We start from the raw sequence: 18,025 nt of genomic DNA, 5'->3' as shown, positions 1-18,025 counted from the left end.
CGAACATTGCCCTCCTTACTGCAGGCAGTAGGGTGCGGTGTGGTACAGTCTCTTTTCCAGGTCCAGAGTCCCCACCTGTCATTGTCCCAAAGCTCCAAGGGGACTGTTTCTGAGGAGTCATTCTTGAGTCTCCACCACTCGATAACCCCCACCCCGGTAGCACATTCAGAGCTCGAAGGCAGCATGATGTCTTCTCTCAGGCTGTCCTGGCCACTTCACTACCCGCCCTTGGGTCAGCTCAGCTCAGGACACAAGCAGCTCAGGCTCTGGGCTTTGCACACAGCACTCAGGCCCCACTGAACTGAGTACCACATGCCCAGAAGCCGCCCCTCAAGGTGACCCTCTGCCCCACCAGCCTTGGGCCTGGGTCGGGCCAGCCACACACTCGGCTTTGTCAGGGAAGCAGTGAGCTTGAGACGTCCGATGTTTGGGCCCCTCGGCTCTGTTTTCTGCAGGAGTGGGAATTTTCTGACCAGCTAGAAAGTAAAATCGCTGCTCCCAGAGCTCAGTGAAACTGATAGACTTGACTGGTCGTTTTTCATGTTCTTCCAGCACTGAGCATATTCCCCACCTCCTTAGCTGAGATAGTCAAGTGCACACTGATAGTTGGGCTGCAGCAGCCATGGCTCCGAGGTGACCTCCCCTGGGAGGCTGAAAACAGACACGGAGCAGGCGGGTGGGGTGTTCCGGCCCATGGCAGACAAGGGTGGGGGTGCATGTTTTCCCGTATCCTCCCTGAGCTGTGTGCTCTGGGTCCCGCAGCCTTGTCCCCAACCCTCCCTTGTCCTGTCTCAGCTGGGTGTGGGCTGGAGCCCAGCTTGGAGAGGGGCAGACAGCTTGAGTCCTCCAGGGCCCCGAGGAAGAGCAGAGGCTCCTGGAGAGTGGTCCCCAGGTGCAGATCGCTGGCAGCTCTGGGTACCCCCCAGTCTGGCACGACACTTGCTCTGCTACAGGGACATGGACTCCACCCACCTGGCCTCCTTTCTTCCCCTGGCTCTGGGCCGGGGATGGGCATGAGGTGACAATGCCATGTGCTTGGTATAAACCCCTGCGCCAGGCTAGTTCCTGTGGTCCCTCATTCGGCCCCTCCCTTACCTTCAAGTACCAGTCGATCAAGTGACCCTGCTGACTGGTCAGCGCCTCTATTTACCCTCCTGCACAGGAGCATCTGAGTGGGGTGTCAGGGGACCTGGAGCGGGCAGTGATGGTGGCCTGCATCCCGCCTCTGTGGCCCTGCTTTCCCCAGTCCTGTGTGGACTGCTGGCCTCTGCTCATCTCGGTCCAGCCCTGCACTGCTGAGCAGGGCCCGGCTCCCACTCTGGAGTCCACCCACCTTGAGAGCACCTCCCCCACCCCTGGGCCATGGAGCTTTTGTCCCCAACATCCTGAGGGTGGTCACTCCTGCAAGGCGTTTCACTCACCTGTTTGCTGGAGATTTTGCCCTCTTTCCCTTTGCAAGGCTGCTGTCTCCTAGATTTTGGGAGACCCTCAGGCCTCCCCACCAGCTTCTGCCACTTCTGTGTGGGCCCCCACTCCACACCCCTGCCTGTCTTTAGGAGCTTTGCAAGAAGAGGGTGCAGGAGCTGTGAGGGGCCCCCAGGGCCTCCTCTCCACAGCCCTCCCCTAGACCGGAATGTGACGCTGGAGAGTAGAAAGCAAGCCCGTGGGCCTGTGGGCTCCCCCTCCCCACTCTGGAGGATGCCACTGCTCAGCGCTCCTCTGCTGGGACCCTCTGGAGCCCAGCAGCCAGGCCACGAATGACACAGAGCAAGTCTGCATGTCAGGTTTGCTTTCGTGTGACGTATGTTTTAAAGAAACAGAGATGCGCTCAAAAAACCTTAACCCATAATTTTTTTAAAAAATGGCCTGAGTAATTAAAAAGAAAAAAACAGATGGTCTGGTTAATTAAAAAAAGAAAAACCATAATTTCCTGAGCTGACAGAAATGTTTTTGTTTTTGTTTTTAATTTCTTTGCTTCTTTATACATTGTAATTAATGACCTTTATAGTTGGCTCATCTAGAGATGGTGCCATTTAGTGGTCTCTGCTCTTAATCCAAAAATACTAGAGGAAAAAAAAAAAAACTCATCTTTAAAATGTATACATTCATCCAAGCATTGAGTTTATATTCCCTCACTTTAAGTAACTTTCTTTCTTTTACTTGGGTTTTCTTGCTTTCACTTGGGCAGTTTTCATTTGATAGTCATTTTACAAAACCAGACAAGGAAGCCACAGTTGCACACACACACTCTCTGCTTGATCGCAAGGTCTTCCTAAATAGAGTGAGACTGTCCCCTGCAGGCAGCTTTCTGTGGGAGCCAGCCAGCTGCGGCTTCCAGTGAGATTTGCCTGCAGTTAGATCTCGTTCGGGTTCCCATCTGTCTAAGCCATCGTTCGTGTCGTTTAAGAGTAAATAAAGAGTGTATGCCAAGTACTTGTTTTCAGGTGTTCCTTCTGCACTAAAATTTTAAAATGGGCTCAGGCTCTAGACTGCGCCTGGCACATGTGAATCTCCGGATCTGGTCTCACTGACTCAGTGAGCATCTCTGGCTGTGTCCATTTAAAGTTCATACTTACTTAGTCATGGAGCCATGGTGGGGGCAGCCTTGAGACTGCCAGGGGCCACTGTGTGGCCTCCCAGGGTGCTGTGCTGGGGGCGCCCCCAGAGGGGAGCATTTCCTGGTTGGAAAGTTGGGGTGTGTGCTTCAGGACTTGGCATTCACAGTATGTTACCATTGTGGCAGAAGAACCCCTGCCTGGAGGCCCCTGACTTCCGTCTGCTTGTTTACATGGGACCCACGATGTCTTCCCAGTCAGAACAGAGCGTGGGGTTCTATTAGTAGGCCCTGAGGGGGCACCACTTCTGGCAGTAGAACTTGTCATTGCTGCCCCTGCCTGGTATGCCTGAGTCCCCCACACCCCTCCTCGGCCCCCACCCTGGGCCCATCCTGGGGACTATCGATGGGACCCTGTGGGACATGGGAGCCAACTTGGGGGTGTTCCTTACACTCACTTAGCCGGTGGTCCAGGGCCCTGGGCTCTTCTGCTCTGAAAGCTGTCATTCACCACCTGGTAAAGGCCTCAGGACAGCCTGTGACTGGCCGTGGAGAGCGAGAACGTCCAGGGTAGGGCTGTCTGCCACAACCTCCTCTCCAGGGTGCTCCCCCACTCGCCCTCAGCTGTCACCTCCACACTGCGACCTCCACCCTTGACCCCAGGAGAAAGAGCTGGTTCTCTTCATGGCTCCACATTCCTTCACCCCAGCCCCACCTCATTTCTCCATTTCTTCAAGGGACCAGCCCCTGTCATTCCTCCCAGGCCCAGAATGTGGGCAGAAGGAGGGTAGAAGGTGACTGAGCCCACTCCCACCTTGTTTGTTCAGGTCTCAGCCTCATGCCAGGCTGACCTGGCCCTGCCTTCAGCAGTTGGGCCTGGGATTCAGGCAGCCACATTCTTGTTCCTTCAAGGGCTGGGGCAGCAGCAGAATCAGGGGCTTGCCTTCAGGAGGCTCTGTCCAGGGACCCAAGGCAGCTGAAGGCAATGATGAACGTACCCAAGGCAGGGAGCCTATGGGTGGGTGTCAGCGCTGCTGAGGGCCCTCAGAGTCAAGTGAGGCCAGACTTTTCCCAGAAAACTTAGAATATCCAAGAGGTGAGTGAGGTGTTGGTGGCAGGAAAGAGCCACCAGGGTGCAGCTGGGTTACTCAGACTCCACGTCCTTCGGGGACTCAGGAGGCTGAGTCAGGCACTGAGCAAATGGATTAGATCAGGCCAGCTGGGAAGGTGACCTGTGAAGGCCTGGCGTGGGTATGAGGCCGGATGGCCGGCAGGCCACAGGAGGGAGCACCCTGGGGCAAGGGAGAATTCCTAACTGTCTGCCCACCCCTCAGCATGCTGTGCACCGGCACTGTGGTGGGCCCCTGACCTCCACAGTAACAGAGGATAAAACGTGGCTTCCTTTTAAAAAAGAGGTCTGGGGCATTTCTCCGGGATGTTGTACCAAAGTGTCTTATTGCACAGAGACTTCATTGTTCCTTCAGCTCAGAAGAAAGTTTGAAACCTTAATCTTTTATTAGTCATTGTTTGTTTTAATTTGTTCATGTTTCCATATTTAGGTTTAATTTTTGTTTCTCTCATTAGCCAAGCATCCAGTTTAAACCACAGTAGGCTGACTGACTTGACTTTTGCTTTTCAGTTTTAAAGCTCCTTGCATTTTTTTCCCCCTAACTCCATTTTTGTTGGTTTGTTAAAAAGGTTTGTCCAGAGGGGTTGCGTTTATCCGGTTTGACAAACGGTCGGAGGCAGAAGAGGCAATTACCAGTTTCAATGGTCATAAACCCCCAGGTTCCTCCGAGCCCATTACAGTGAAGTTCGCAGCCAATCCCAACCAGAACAAAAACGTGGCGCTGCTCTCCCAGCTGTACCACTCACCAGCTAGACGGTTCGGAGGCCCCGTCCACCACCAGGCGCAGAGATTCAGGTGGGTCAGGAGGGTGCACTCTTCCTGCCACGGCCACACGTGCCGCATCCAGCTGCTCGCAGCCTGCTGGGCAGGCACTCCCAGGCTGCAGGAACTGCTGCACATGTTATGATATGCTGCACACTGGGCTGATCGTGTCCTGTCTCTGTGTCCCCTGCCCGCCTCAGAGGGCTATCTGTGTGGAGCCGTGTGTTTCCATCTGAGTATGTCTCTAATGGGAGTAAAAAAGGTGGCACACCTCCAGCTAGCTCCCAGCGCCTGGCACTGCAGCCTGCAGTTCCTCAGGACAGGCAAGCGGACCGCAATACGGAGGAGCATCCTGTATCTGGGGAGGAAGATGTAGCCTGAGTTCACTGGAAGGCTGCTCTCCTTCCAGAGTTCTAAACAGGTTTTAGACTTTTGATGAGCAGACCGAGGGCAAACCTTTCTTGTCCACCTCCTTGTGGAGTCATTTGGTGTCTAAATATTACTAATTCTGCTGTTGAAAAGCCCCGTCCTAGAGGTGGACTGTTTACCTGCCTTCCTTAGCCTTTCCACATAAAACAGTTCTAGTCGCCAGGATGGAGTAGAGCAGAGACGAGTAGGGCTGGTGACTTGGACTCTGAAATCAGCTGTATTACTATCTCATGAACAACAGAGAGGCCCACAAGCTGGCCTGTCTTCGTTGGCTTTTCAGGTTTAAAGGCAAAGCTGGGGAAGTGGACAGAAGTGAGCTTGATCCAGTTTGAAAGTCAGATAGCGCAGTCAGCGTCACTGCTGATCTGGTGGAGGGTGTAGATGGCCAAGTTCAGAAAGTTACCTGTGAACTCTGGAAAACCAGAGAGCTCGGGGGAGAAGAGAAAGGGAGACGCGAATGCAGGAAGGGCCAGGCAGGAGAGTGACCATGTCCTCCAGGGACAGACAAAAGGAAAGAGCAAAGAGGGGAGGTAAGAATAAGAGGGAGGAAGACCCAGAAGAGGAGAGAGTTTGCAGAAGGGCCCCCAGATCTAGGATAGGATGGGTCAGTCTACCTCTGTACCATCAGAGGTAAGAATGGGGGCAGTTCATGAGAGTTGAGATGAAGTCAGCTACCACTAGCAGGAGACTCGGGAGTGAATGAGAATGAACTACACTGTCAACAAGACAGTGCAGTCTGTCTTTTTGAACAGCCTCAGATCGTTTTCAGTTTAACGGATACGTCAAGGTTTAGTGAACCACTATCATAACTTGGGTCCACATCCTACAAAAGTTAGAGGAAACGAGGTTCATTTAAAAGTCAGACCTCTTTCCAGTTCTCACTGAAAAGCAACTCACACAGGCATTCTGGGGCCCTTACCCACCCCCATTTCAGTGATTCTGTGGTCTCACCACTAACAAATCATTTAACCAACTCAGACATCCGGCGCGTCTGTTTAATGTCATTCCCGCAAATTCAAAATCACGGCCCACAGCACGCCTTGATTCTTCATCAGTGGTCACCGTTCTGTCAGTGGGCTGCACCCCAGGGGGCTGGCCACTCTTGTCCAGAGTCTGTCGAGGGAGTGAATCTGTTCAGTGGCACTCGAAGGCACCCTGCTCACCCCTGGGTCAGACCCACACCTCAAACTTGATTGTGTTTTGGAGCAGGTAGTACTTTTCCAATTGCGTTGTGGGGCTTCGGAGATGCTGTGGCATGCTCAAGTGTTCTCAGCTGGTCCTCTGACAGTTAACTTTTGTGTTTGTGAAACATCTCAAGGGCCACATGGCTTCAGTAGCAATTTTGTCATCTTCCTTCATCGTTACTGCCACGGCCATGATTTGTAGGCTTATTTTTATGACTAAAAGTGTTTCTTTAGAAAGAGGGCCCCAGGGACTTCCCTGGAAGTCCAGTGGCTAAGACTGCCTTTCAAGGCAGGGGCCATGGGTTCGATCCCTGGTCAGGGGACTAAAGTCCCACATACTATGGGGTGCAGCCAAAAATTTTTTTAGAAACTGGGTGGTCCCACATTTTTGATAAAGCTTGGTGGGCTTGGCAGTCCACAGCCCAGCCCTCCTGGGGGTTATGAGCCAGCAGTGGACGGTTGTCCAGAGCTGTGCCCTGCTGCAGTGGCCTTCATGGGTGTGTGCTGTATGCAGACACTGCTCGGCTGTGAACCCTTGGAGAGGGAGGGTCCTGACGAGGTGGGGGTACAAAATTCAGAGAAACAAGAAGATTCAGCCCTCCCCCACCCCCGGCAAACACACATACATACACAGACATACAGGATAAGGAAGGGTTTCCCTAGAGGGAGCTGGGAGTGTAACAGCACCAAGAGGATGTAGAGAAGCTCCCATCTTTTAAAATGTGGGAAGTACAGGTGTGACTAAACAGGACCCCCCTCCCCACAGTGGGAGGGGTGGAGGGAGCGGCTGGTCAGAGGCCACTACAGGCCCCCTCAATGGGGGAGGCGGGTTGAGGCTCTGACCCGCTCTGGGCAGCCAGTGTCTCTTCAGAGCCCATTCCCTATGGAGCAGGAAGCCCATGCCCTCCCTCTGACACTGTATTGACTTCCGCTCAGTGAAAAACTCTGATGGTGCCCGAGGTGGGGGGCTGCCAGCCCAAGCGCCCCCATGGGCCACGTGTCCACGCGCGGGCCCACCTTGACCCTGACCTGAACGCTGTGCTCTCTGTTTGCTAGGTTCTCCCCCATGGGTGTAGATCACATGAGTGGGCTTTCTGGTGTCAATGTCCCGGGCAACGCTTCTTCGGGCTGGTGCATCTTCATCTACAACCTGGGCCAGGATGCCGATGAGGGGATCCTCTGGCAGATGTTCGGCCCGTTTGGCGCCGTTACCAATGTGAAAGTGATTCGCGACTTCAACACCAACAAGTGCAAAGGCTTTGGCTTTGTGACCATGACAAACTATGAAGAAGCTGCCATGGCCATAGCAAGTCTGAACGGCTACCGCCTGGGGGACAAAATCTTACAGGTTTCCTTCAAAACCAACAAGTCCCACAAATAACTCGCTTACGCTTTTTTTTTTTTGTACGGAATAGATAATTAAGAGTGAAGAAGTTGAAACTTTTTTGTTAGTGTACAACTCATTTTGCGCCAATTTTCACAAGTGTTTGTCTTAGTCTAAATGAGAAGTGAAAAGGTTTTTATACTCTTGGGATGCAGCCGACATGTTCAAATGTTTGAAATCCCACAATGTTAGACCAATTTTAAGTTTCTTAAGTTATTTCCTTTAAAATATATATTAAACAGAAATCTAAATAGACTGCATTGACTAACCAGTCCCTCGGGATGGTGGTGAAACTGAAGCATGCTTTAACTTCCGAGACTGTCTAACACGCGTTTCATTCAATGTCTCCACAAACTGGATAGAAACCAACAAGCAAACAGAAATGATGTTTTAGTTTTAGTTCCTAAAGATGTTAGACAGATGCTGAGTGCGTGTTTTTCTCAACCGCTTCCACATTTTAAGCGATTTCTGCTTCGGTTGACAGGAAATTGCTTTCCCAAGCAGGTCCCATTGCCACCTGCTGCTCACTCGGCCGAGGGGCCCTGGCTGTGGCAGCGGGCCAGTCTGCCGTGGCCACCGGCGGGAGGGGGACCGCACGCCGGGCCGGGCCAGGCCCTGCGGAGGACACGAGGGGTCTCCTACGCCCAGGCGCCAATGGGAACGGACCAAAGAGTTTCAGGGGAACTCCAGTATATTCCAGAGTCAGATCTCAGCTGCAGGCACGCCTCAAGATGCCTTGCACCTCTGACACCCCGAATTCCTGTCCACACGTTGCATGCACAGTGCCCCCACAACAGCGGATACTGTCGACCCCTGTCTTCGCTCCAGTTTCCGAGCGCATTGACCACAGCTCCAATGCGTCAGATAGCTCTATTTTTTAACGACACAGAAACATTTGAGCATTGTATTTCTCGCATCCCTTCTCGTGAGCGCTAGGCTTTTTTCTATTTTAGTCGGGTTTTGTTTTGAAACTTTGCTCTCCTGTGAACACTCAACAGAAAAGTACTTACTTCCTGACAGTTACCTATTAACAAAAAAACAAACAACAACAACAAAAAAAACACCCTTTGATTTGTAGTTTTAAAGATTAACCCTCAAAGTTCTCTTCATAACTGCCTTGACGTTTTGGGTTGTTCTGTTAATTTTCTTTTGCTTTTTTGTGTTTTTTGTTTGTTTTTACTTTTGCATTTAAGACCATTAAATTTGATTTTGTTTTGCTCGAATTTTGTTTTGTTTTTTATTTTACCTTTTCTTTCTTTTTGGCTAGGTAAGGTACAGACAGCCCAGCATTCAGGGAGGATTCGTAAAATTTTAAGCAACAAATATACTTGCTTCAAGACAAAGCATTTACGGATCTGTGATGTTAGGATTGCGCCCGCACAGGTGGTGTTTTTTCCCAAACGGGGAGTGGGCAGGGAGAGTCCGAGAGAGGGCCTGAGAGGTAAACAGGCAGGGCCCCAGGCTCCGGGCAACTCCTCAGGAGCATGATGTGATTTTTTTTTTTATAAATAACCAGTGTATGAGAGAGTCAAAACCACCATAATTTAGTACCAGCGGTTTTTAACCTTGACACGAGAGACTAATAAAGCATGTGAACGATAGGCTGTTTTTTAGTTATCGATATCATGGAATTGCGGCATTATTTATTTATTTAAGTGGAAGTCACTGGGCTGTAGGCACAGCCTTCCGCAGAGTGGGTCAGTGTTCTGAAACACCGCCCCACCCCCGCCCTCGACCATTTGAGGCTGCCCATCCCCCCATCCCTTCCCTCATGCTTTACTGAGGGTCTGCCAGCCGCTTACCTGAGCCTCCCCAGTTTACCATGCAGCCCTCTTCTTACCCCACAAAGGGCCAAGTTCATCCCTTGAGGCCTTGTCTCATAAGTTGGCCAAGTGCCATGGAGGGCCTCCTCCCTCCCGTAGAATCTTCCAGATTCTAAGTCCAAGCCAGCTTACATGCCTCCTCCTGGATCCAAGGCCTATTTGCCCGGACTTGACATGAAGAGGGTCCCCACTGTGTGTACCCCAGAGCACTCCACACCCCAGGCCCGGGATGCTCTCCTAGAAAAATATACCATGCAGGTGGTGCCAGCCTCGGGCTAACATCTTCTCAGAGCAGGTGAGGCTCCTCGTCCTCAGGGTGGCCCTTAGGCCTCCTCGCTGACACACCCTGCCAGCCCGTGCTGGCGTGCAGTCTCCTACGAGAACTCTGTCAGAGGCCTGCACTGCGGAGCAACAGGCTCACAGCCAGCACCATAGCCCGTCCCCTCGTCCCCTCTGTTTTATTGGGATCACATTGGTTTTCCTGATGGTAGCACACATGAGATGGAAACGTGAAGCACATCTGGACCTCTACGAGTTGCCCAGAGTATCTCAGTAAAGGTCTCGTTTTACGCGGTCCCCACTCTGAACAGCCTTCTGGCTAAAAACCCTCATGTGTTTCTTTGGGAGTTTTAACTTGCGAGCGTGCAGGAGGATACTGCCTTTGACACGTTCTACTTCCGAAAAGTAATCGTCACTGCCACAGAAGTCCCAGATGCTGGCCCTGTGTCCGAAAAGTTCATTACATCTCTAAGCTTGTTTGCAAAAGGAAGACCTCATTTTTTTTTTTTCCAAGTCAATCTGAAAGAAACCATATTTAAAAAAAAATTTTTTTTAACCTAGATCAGTCATATTTGTATCTTGTGAAATGAATGCTCTCCTTTTCTTTAAGAATTTTGCTGAAAAAGAGTTGAGGATAAGATGATGTTAATTTATGAAAACTTTGGTTTGGCACATAAATACCAAAGAGACTCTGACTGAATTCTCTCTTGGCCTGTGTGACTGGCCCTCCTAGTTGTTCACTCAGCAGCAGCACCTCTGTGTACCTGGTTCCAGTCAAATAATCCACTCTTTACCCCTCAGCTCTGCCTTTCTTCAGCTTTTCAATGTCATACGCCAAGCTGTGGTTTTCTGCGCTGGCTGTGCCTCTGGTCACACGCCCCGTGACTGCAACACCCTCCCCCACCGCCCCGCTCTTGCCAGAATAGCCAAAGGCTGGGCTTTCTCAGCTGGCGGCACCTTCCTTCTTCCCCCAAGGTGAGTCTTTCCCTCGCCAAGGGCAGCTGCCTTAACCTCCGAGAGTCTGCGCTTGGCGTTAGTGCTGGAAACCCACCTTCCAGGCTCTGAACCTTGCTGCTGTAGGGAGCCGGTCCTTGTGAGCTGGCAGCTGCGGTGGGGAAGCCCTGCTGGATCAGACAGACGTGAGAAGCCCGAGACAGCCATTGGCAATAACTTACCCAGTTGGCCTCCATACTAGGGCCGTGGACTGACCCCAGTCTGCCGTTGGCCTTGAAAATCAGAGTTCATGTCCCCCTGGCTGTCCCATTTCGCATCCATCCCTGCCTGACACAACTTCCCTGTGCTTTCCACAGCCGTCCTGGGCTGGATCACAGAGAATGAGACCAAGCCACCAAGGGCCCCTCTTCCCACCCCACGACCCCCACCCCAGCCTTCCTCCATCTGAAATCCCTCCCATCTTCCCAGGACCCACGGTACCTCCTGGGACCTGAGGCAGCTCCTCAGGAAACACCTGCTGCTCATCAGATTCCCAGGCCCAGCCCTCACCCCAAGTCCTAAGAGCCCTCCGCTGAGTGGCAGCGGGAACTGACGCTTTCTTGCAACGGCGGTAGGATCCCCAGTAGGGGTCACATTTCCACGCCTTTTGATTTTGCCTCTGACTTCTTAACGATTGTATTTTTCCACAACCTTTTGGTGACAAGAGTTCAGTTTTCTGCTTGGTCGTTAAATAACTTAACTCCTCCTAAGTCCCCGTGAGGACCGAAGTTAGGCTGACCGGTGGTCTGCAGCGACCCGGGAGGACTGTGTTTCACTTCTGCCAGGAGAGAAGGCTTGTCCGTTGGTCGGGGCCACGTCTTTACTGTGTAACGTTCCGTTTATAGTGACTTGCTCTGGGCCGGTGGGGGGCACTTTCCCAAGTGGTTCCCACGTTGTACAGTAGATGGGTAGACCTTTTGTATATTAGTATGTTTTAAGTTATTGGTTTGTTTTATATAAAATAATTTATTTTTCAGGTACCATTTTTCATTTTAACTTTGTTTTTACATGGGTTTGTTTTCAATAAAGTGTGACACTGCTGTCCAAAAGCCAACAATAAAATGAATCCCATTGTGTTCTTTGGAGATTGCTTATGTAACTAGCTTTTTTTTTTTTTTTTCTTTTTCTTTTTTTTCTTTCTTTTTTTTTATTTTCAGGGAAAAAAAGTCCTCCTCAGTTTTCCATCCCCCCAGTTTGCCTTTTTATCCTTGTGAATAAATGTTCTTTAGTGTTTTAGGAGGAAAAAGCAAACCTAGATTTTGATAATCCAGAAGACTTCAGATTAATAAAGAAGCTTTGAAAGAAGACCATTTTTCAAAATTTTAGTGAAGTGTGAATATTTTTTGTCAATGGCTTTCTCAAAGAGAATGAAACTTTTGCACCATTTTCAGAGTTTTTATAGAGATGCCAAATTGATATATTTACATGTAATGAAAACATGAAAAAGTTTTATTAAACAATTGTTCATAGCTGTGTAGACATTTTAATTCAGTTTTCAAAGCTCTCAGAGTGTATTTTTGGAGTACGGAGTGCTCACAGTGTGGGGCCTTACGATTCCAAAACAACGCGATTGTCCAAATACATAGTCCTTCCCGCAGGTATCAGGTTTGTGTTAATCTCTGTATGTTAACTATGACTGGAATTCTGTGATATTTTGGTAATAAATGAAGTGGGATCGTGGAGACGTGGTAGTGTGGGGGTGACGGTGTGTGCCTTGTAAAGCAGCCATCGCCGAGTAAAGCACCAGTGATAGCTGCTGGTGACTCCCTGTTTCCTAGTTCAGAGGCTGCCCCTCACCAGACTCTGTGCTCGGGGAGGCAGGGAGCCCTCGGGACAGCCAGCCCCTGACTCTAGGATGTATCCTGTGCCCAGCTCCCTTGCCACACACCACTCTGCCTAGATGCCACCCCCCCACCCCGGGCCCCGCCCCCCACACACGAGTCAGCTCCCTCCCCTTGGAGACCTAGAGACCTCTCCCTTCTCAAAGATTTGTGAGCCCCCTGTCTTGTCCCTGAGTATTGCCTGTCCATCTGAGCCTCTGGCCATTCCTAATGTCTTCTGACACTTATCCCCTCGGGGGAGGGCAGGTGAGTTCTGAATCCCCCAGAGGCAGGACGATGTGTCAGGGTCTCAGGGTCAGGGTCTCAGGTTCAAATCCTGACTCCACGCTGTCCTCAGCAGGCAAGTCCTTGACTCTCCTCCCCCAGCCTCAGCATCCCCAACAGTGAAATGGGGTCCATAGGATCCTCGTGGAAAGGAAAACAAATCAAGTAGGTACCGCAGTCACCACGGCTGCTCTGAATCCAGGGGCAAGGCTGGGGTGGGCAGAGAGAGCAGCCCCCACCTGACCCCACCCCTGGCTCCCCCGCGCTCAGTGGGCTCAGCTAAAAGCCTCATGTACTTCTCCAACAGGCACTTACGGGGCCTCTTCTGAAGTCATTGGGTTTCCTTTTGTGAGTGTGTGTGTGTGTGTCTTATGGTCCTGCATTGCGCTCCCTCGGAATACCCAACCCGTGTCCCTCCCTGGTAGAGGCAGGTCGGCACCACCTGGGGAAGGGGGCCGGGCTCTGGCTGGAGGTGACTCTAGGGGTATCCCTGGGATGTCCTGGGGCCTCCAGCAGCTCCTGGGGCATCACTGTGCCCCGAAGAGGAGGGGTCTGGGTGTCAGCCTTTCCTGGCCAATTGCAGACCTCGGTGTGCATCCCCTTCCCCAAGGGGTCTTATAAAGCAGATTTGAGGACTCCTGGCACTCTGCTGGTCAGTGGTTAGGACGCTGCAAGTCCACTGCAGGGGCCATGGGTTTGATCCCTGGTGGGGGAACTAAGATCCCACATGCCTAGAGGTGCAGCCAAAGAAGTGGGGGGAAAGGCAGATTGTGCTTCGGCAGTTCTGACGCCCACTTAGAAGCCAGAGAGGCGCCGTAAGTGGGGGTGTGCTGTAACACAGCCCCTCTGCCCCCACCTCCACGTCGTGCCCGGGACGGCCTCCCTGACTCCAGAATTCAGAGCTAAGAGGTTGAGACCGAGTTTGTAGTGGGGGGCTCCTGCCCGGGGCCAGTGGGTGGGGGCTATCTTCACAGTTCCGTTCAAGGTTAAGGCTCTGAGGGCCTATGCCTGTATCCCTTCATCTCTGTGTCTTGTTTCACCTCCATGCTTTCCTAGCTCATTTGGAAAGGATTTTCAGAAGAGAAAAGAGAAAACCATAGACAACAATGTTGTCCTGGAGAACCTAGTGATCGGAGTCTATCACTGGAGACTAGCGTCCTGGAGTCTAGTGATAGGAAGGACCAAGTTGTGCCATGAGGGTGGTTTTCACTGCAGAGTGGGAGGCACTGGGGCAGCAACACTGGCCCCTTGCCCTCTGTCCCCAGCCTGGAGCCCACTCAGAGCAGGACAGGTAGGGGTGATGTGGAGCTGCGAGCCCTGAGCTCTGGGAAGCCACACACAAGTCCCACAGTAGAATTCAAGCCGGCCCCGGAGCATGTCTCCCCAGTGAATGCCTTGCTTTCCCCACCCAGGGCTCCAAAAGAACAGACCAAAGACCTCCACTATCCTATGTGTAGGTGGTGCCGAGTGCTGGGGCGAGGGGGGACCTCAGGGAGGTAGGAGGTGGTGGTGGACATGCTACCTATTAGCTGTTAGTGTGCTGTTCACTTTAGAGTCCTTCACGGGACCGTGAGGAAGTTGTTGGTATTGTCCCCGTACTCCTTTAAAGGTGATTCCCTGAAGCTCAGCCGATTGGGAAAACAGACACCATTCAGTGCTGGTGACCTTTTTTCCCCCACCAGTTTGATAACGGAGTATCCTGGGTTTAGACCACCCGTTCCCTCTGTACATCTGAATTGTCTGTCTTGGGGTTCAGCCAGGACGCGAAGTTGGGGATGCGGAGGGGACACAAGGCCTCCCGCAGGAGGGACATTCTGCCTGTGTAACCACACGGAGGTAGGAAGGGGCTCAGGTACCCATGAGCACATGCCGGGGCCTAGACCCAACCCCCAGCTCTCCTGGGGATCTTTCAAGTCACCCCAGGTAGTTGAGGGAGGGAATTCCCATATCGTGAGCACACAGCCAGCCCCTCTGCACCTGGACCTCCAGGAACAGTGTCCCTCTGAGACCCCAAGGGCTTCTAACCTCCACCAAACTGGGGACAGAATTTGCAGAGCCTCTGATTCAGAAAAGTACCAAGAACTTCAAGTCGTTGACCTCAGAACATTAAACCGAGCACAGTGGGGCTCTCTGAGTGTGGCGTCCTGTGTGGGCATGGGTCCATGGCCCGACCACCCTTTCTGTTTAGGAGCTTTCTGGTTAACTTTGGCCTTCCTGTAGACTCTGGAACCTCAAAATTCACCTTCGCCTTTGTTCCAAGGACCAGCTTCTGTCCCATTGGTTTTCTCAAAGTTGAAAGATTTGGGGACTTCCCTCATGGTCCAATGGTTAAGATTCCACGTTTACAAGGCAGGGGGCATGGATTCCACTCCTGGTTGGGTAACTAAGATCCCACATGCTGCACAGCCAAAATATATCAATGTTTTAAAAGTTGAAGGATTTGGTTGAGTCCTAGAAGAAACTGCAGCTCAAAGAGCCTCAGGGTGGCTGTCAGGGAGAGGGGCCAGGGCTCTAGGCAGGCCACTGGAGGATCCTTTCCTGTTCAAGGGACCCTGGACAGGAGATGGGGGTGGGCACAGGGCAGGGAAGGTGGTCTGGTGGCACATACATGAACCCCCTCCTCTCTCTGGCAAGTGAAGCCTCATGGCAAACTCTGGCGGGTCAACCATGTGAACCACCCACTGCCCGACCCACACCAAGCAGCCAACCCCTGGGAGCACGAAGAGACGGGGCAGAACAAGTCCCCAGAAGCAGTCTGCAGTGGTGGAGCTCCCGGACCACCAGGGCCCCTCAGGAGAGACTCCAGGGACTCCAAAACTAAAACCAGTCCTGATTTACAAATAAATACATGTGAGCTTTCTCTTTCCTCCATGTCCATAAAGTCAGACCCAGGGCAGCTAAATAAATATTTTTTAAAAAGAAAGGGATGTGTCCAAGACAGAGGTTGCAAAGTGCTTTGCAGAGACGGAAGGAGGGCAACTGACCATGGAGGCATCAGGCCCCAGACTCACAGAAAAACCAAAGTATAAACCTTAAATACACTTTTTCAAAAGGCTTGCACTTTTTAATTTTTTTTTCTAATTTCTTAAAATCTGAAAAGATTCCTCTTACCTGCTTTCATGACCAAAGAAGAACATTAAAATGTATTATTTTCAAACCCTTTTGGCCACATGAAGAGGCAACCTGTAAACATTTACAATTTAAGATGTGTGTAAAGCACCCACTTCCTGGATTTCTCCCTTTGCAGCCACTTTGAGTACCCTGCCCCATGCCCAGTGCAGATTAGAGCCTTAAAAAGCCAGACATCAGGGAATTCCCTGGCAGTCCAGTGATTAAGACTCCATGCTCCCAGTGCAGCGGGCTTGGGTCCGATCCCTGGTCAGGGAACTAGATTCCACACGCTGCAGCTAAGACCTGGCGTGCGTGGTTTAGTCGTTAAGTCGCGTCCAACTCTGCGACCCCATGGACTATGTAGCCCACCAGGCTCCTCTGTCCATGGGATTCCCTAGGCAAGAATATTGGACTGGGTTGCTGTTTCCTTCTCCAGGGGATCTTTCCCACACAGAAATCGAACCTGGGTCTCCTGCATTACAGGCAGATTCTTTACCGACTGAGCTACAAAACCAAATAAATAAATAAGCCAGGCATCAGGGAATTGCCAGGTGGTCCAGTGTTTAGGACTCAACATTTTCACTGCCTGGGCCCTTGGGTTTGATTCCTGGTCAGGGAACTAAGATCCTGTAAGCTGTGCCTGTGGCAGGGCAGGGGTGGACTGGGTGGGGTGAGGGAGGGGGAGGGTGGAGAAAGAAGCCAGGCATCAGACAGGAAGGTGTGGGCAGCACGTCCAGGGTGACAATGGAGGAATCCGATGGGGAAGGGGGAGGCCAAGCCCAGCCATCCCCGAGCGTCCGTAGGCAGGCCGATTCACGGGGGCCTGGGTTCTCCCTACCTGCTCTCTGTGTGCCTCTTGGAGGAAGGGGTGCAACCCTCCACTCGTGTGCCTGTCTCGCTGTATCTCTTCACATCGTTTCCCCTCTGTGCACATCTGACTCTGTGTCCAAACCTCTGCTTTTTATAAGGACACGAGTCCTACTGGATCAGGGCCCACGATGATGACCACATATTAATTTTATCGTCTCTCCCAAGACCCTACCTCCAAAGAAGGTCACATTCTGAGGTCCTGGGGTTTAGGATTTCAACATACCTTTTGGGGGGACAGTTCAACCCATGAAAAGCCTTTCAAAATCTGCCCTGGTGGTCCAGTGGCTAAGACTCCATGCTCCCAATGCAGGGGGCCTGGGTTCAATCCCTGGTCAGGGAATAAATCCCACGTGCCTCAACTAAGAGTTTATGCCGAAACTAAAGATCCAGAGTGCCACAACTAAGACCCAACACAGCCGAAAAAATAAACATATATTTTTAAATGTGTCACTGGGTCTTTTCTGAGTTCTTCCCCAAAGCAGTCAGGGTAGGGGGTTGGGGGTGGTTAGTCGACTGCCGCTGCTGAGTTTGCTTCTGGGACTTCCATGGAAGAGGGGACTGAGTAAGCTGGAAGGATTCCTCCTGCTGGATTCAGTGTGACAGGGGCTAGCAGGATGAGCTATGTAATTTGGGGGCCTAGTGTAGCATGAAAATGCAGAGCCCCCTCTTTAAAAATTATTCAGAATTTCAGATACACAAAATGTAGTGTATCCGTAAAATGGAACATTATTCATCCTTTAAAAGGAAGGAAATTCTAACACATGCTACAACACAGGTGAACCATGGTAAGTGAAATGAACCAGTCACAAAAGGACTAACATGGTAAGATTCCATTTACGTGAGAGCCCTGGAGAAGTCAAGTCCGTGGAGACAAGGTAGGATGGTGGGGGCCGGGGCCTGGGGAGGGGATGGGGAGTCAGCGTTTAGTGCAGACAGTTTCCACTGAAGATGAAAAAGTCCAGGCGATGGATGATTGCAGGACAGTATGGATGTACTTAATGCTGCTGAGTTGTGCACTCTTTTAAATGAATTTTAGGTTATGTGTATTTTACCACACTTAAAAAATAAAGTTTTTAAAAAATGTTTTAGGAATTTCAAGACGACAGGACCTCCCTGGTGGTTCGGTGGTTAAGACTTTGCCTTCCAATGCATGGGATACAGGTTTGATCCCTGATCGGGGAGCTAAGAACCCACATGCCTCATGGCCAAAAAAACTGAAAAAACAAATTAAAAAAAAAAAGACAATATAGAAAATTCAATAAAGACTTTAAAAATGGTCCACACCAAAAATAATCGTTAAAAAAAAGGGTGGGTAGTGTACTTCCCTGGTGGTCTAGATGTTAAGATCTGTCTGCGAATGCAGGGGACACGGGTTCGATCCCTGGTCCAGAAACTAAGAGCC

The 18,025-nt window shown here is 51.2% G+C and overlaps 2 protein-coding genes across 2 annotated transcripts in view; both read left to right on the top strand.

Annotated features, from left to right (window-relative positions):
• ELAVL1 (ELAV like RNA binding protein 1) overlaps nucleotides 1-8,665 on the top strand; it is a 37,156-nt gene extending 28,491 nt beyond the window's left edge. The window contains exons 5-6 of the mRNA XM_055545797.1: nucleotides 4,253-4,478; nucleotides 7,115-8,665. Coding sequence (XP_055401772.1) covers nucleotides 4,253-4,478; nucleotides 7,115-7,439 — 551 coding nt within the window. The 3' untranslated portion in view covers nucleotides 7,440-8,665. The remainder of the gene's footprint in view (nucleotides 1-4,252; nucleotides 4,479-7,114) is intronic.
• The window catches only part of TIMM44 (translocase of inner mitochondrial membrane 44), a 369,417-nt gene that overhangs the window by 327,931 nt on the left and 23,461 nt on the right, over nucleotides 1-18,025 (top strand). The window lies entirely within an intron of this gene.

Source organism: Bubalus kerabau, chromosome 1, assembly GCF_029407905.1.
Source record: "Bubalus kerabau isolate K-KA32 ecotype Philippines breed swamp buffalo chromosome 1, PCC_UOA_SB_1v2, whole genome shotgun sequence".
Classification (NCBI taxonomy): domain Eukaryota; kingdom Metazoa; phylum Chordata; class Mammalia; order Artiodactyla; family Bovidae; genus Bubalus; species Bubalus kerabau.
Note: the sequence above shows the minus strand (reverse complement) of the source record. Positions and strands in the feature narration are given on the sequence as shown.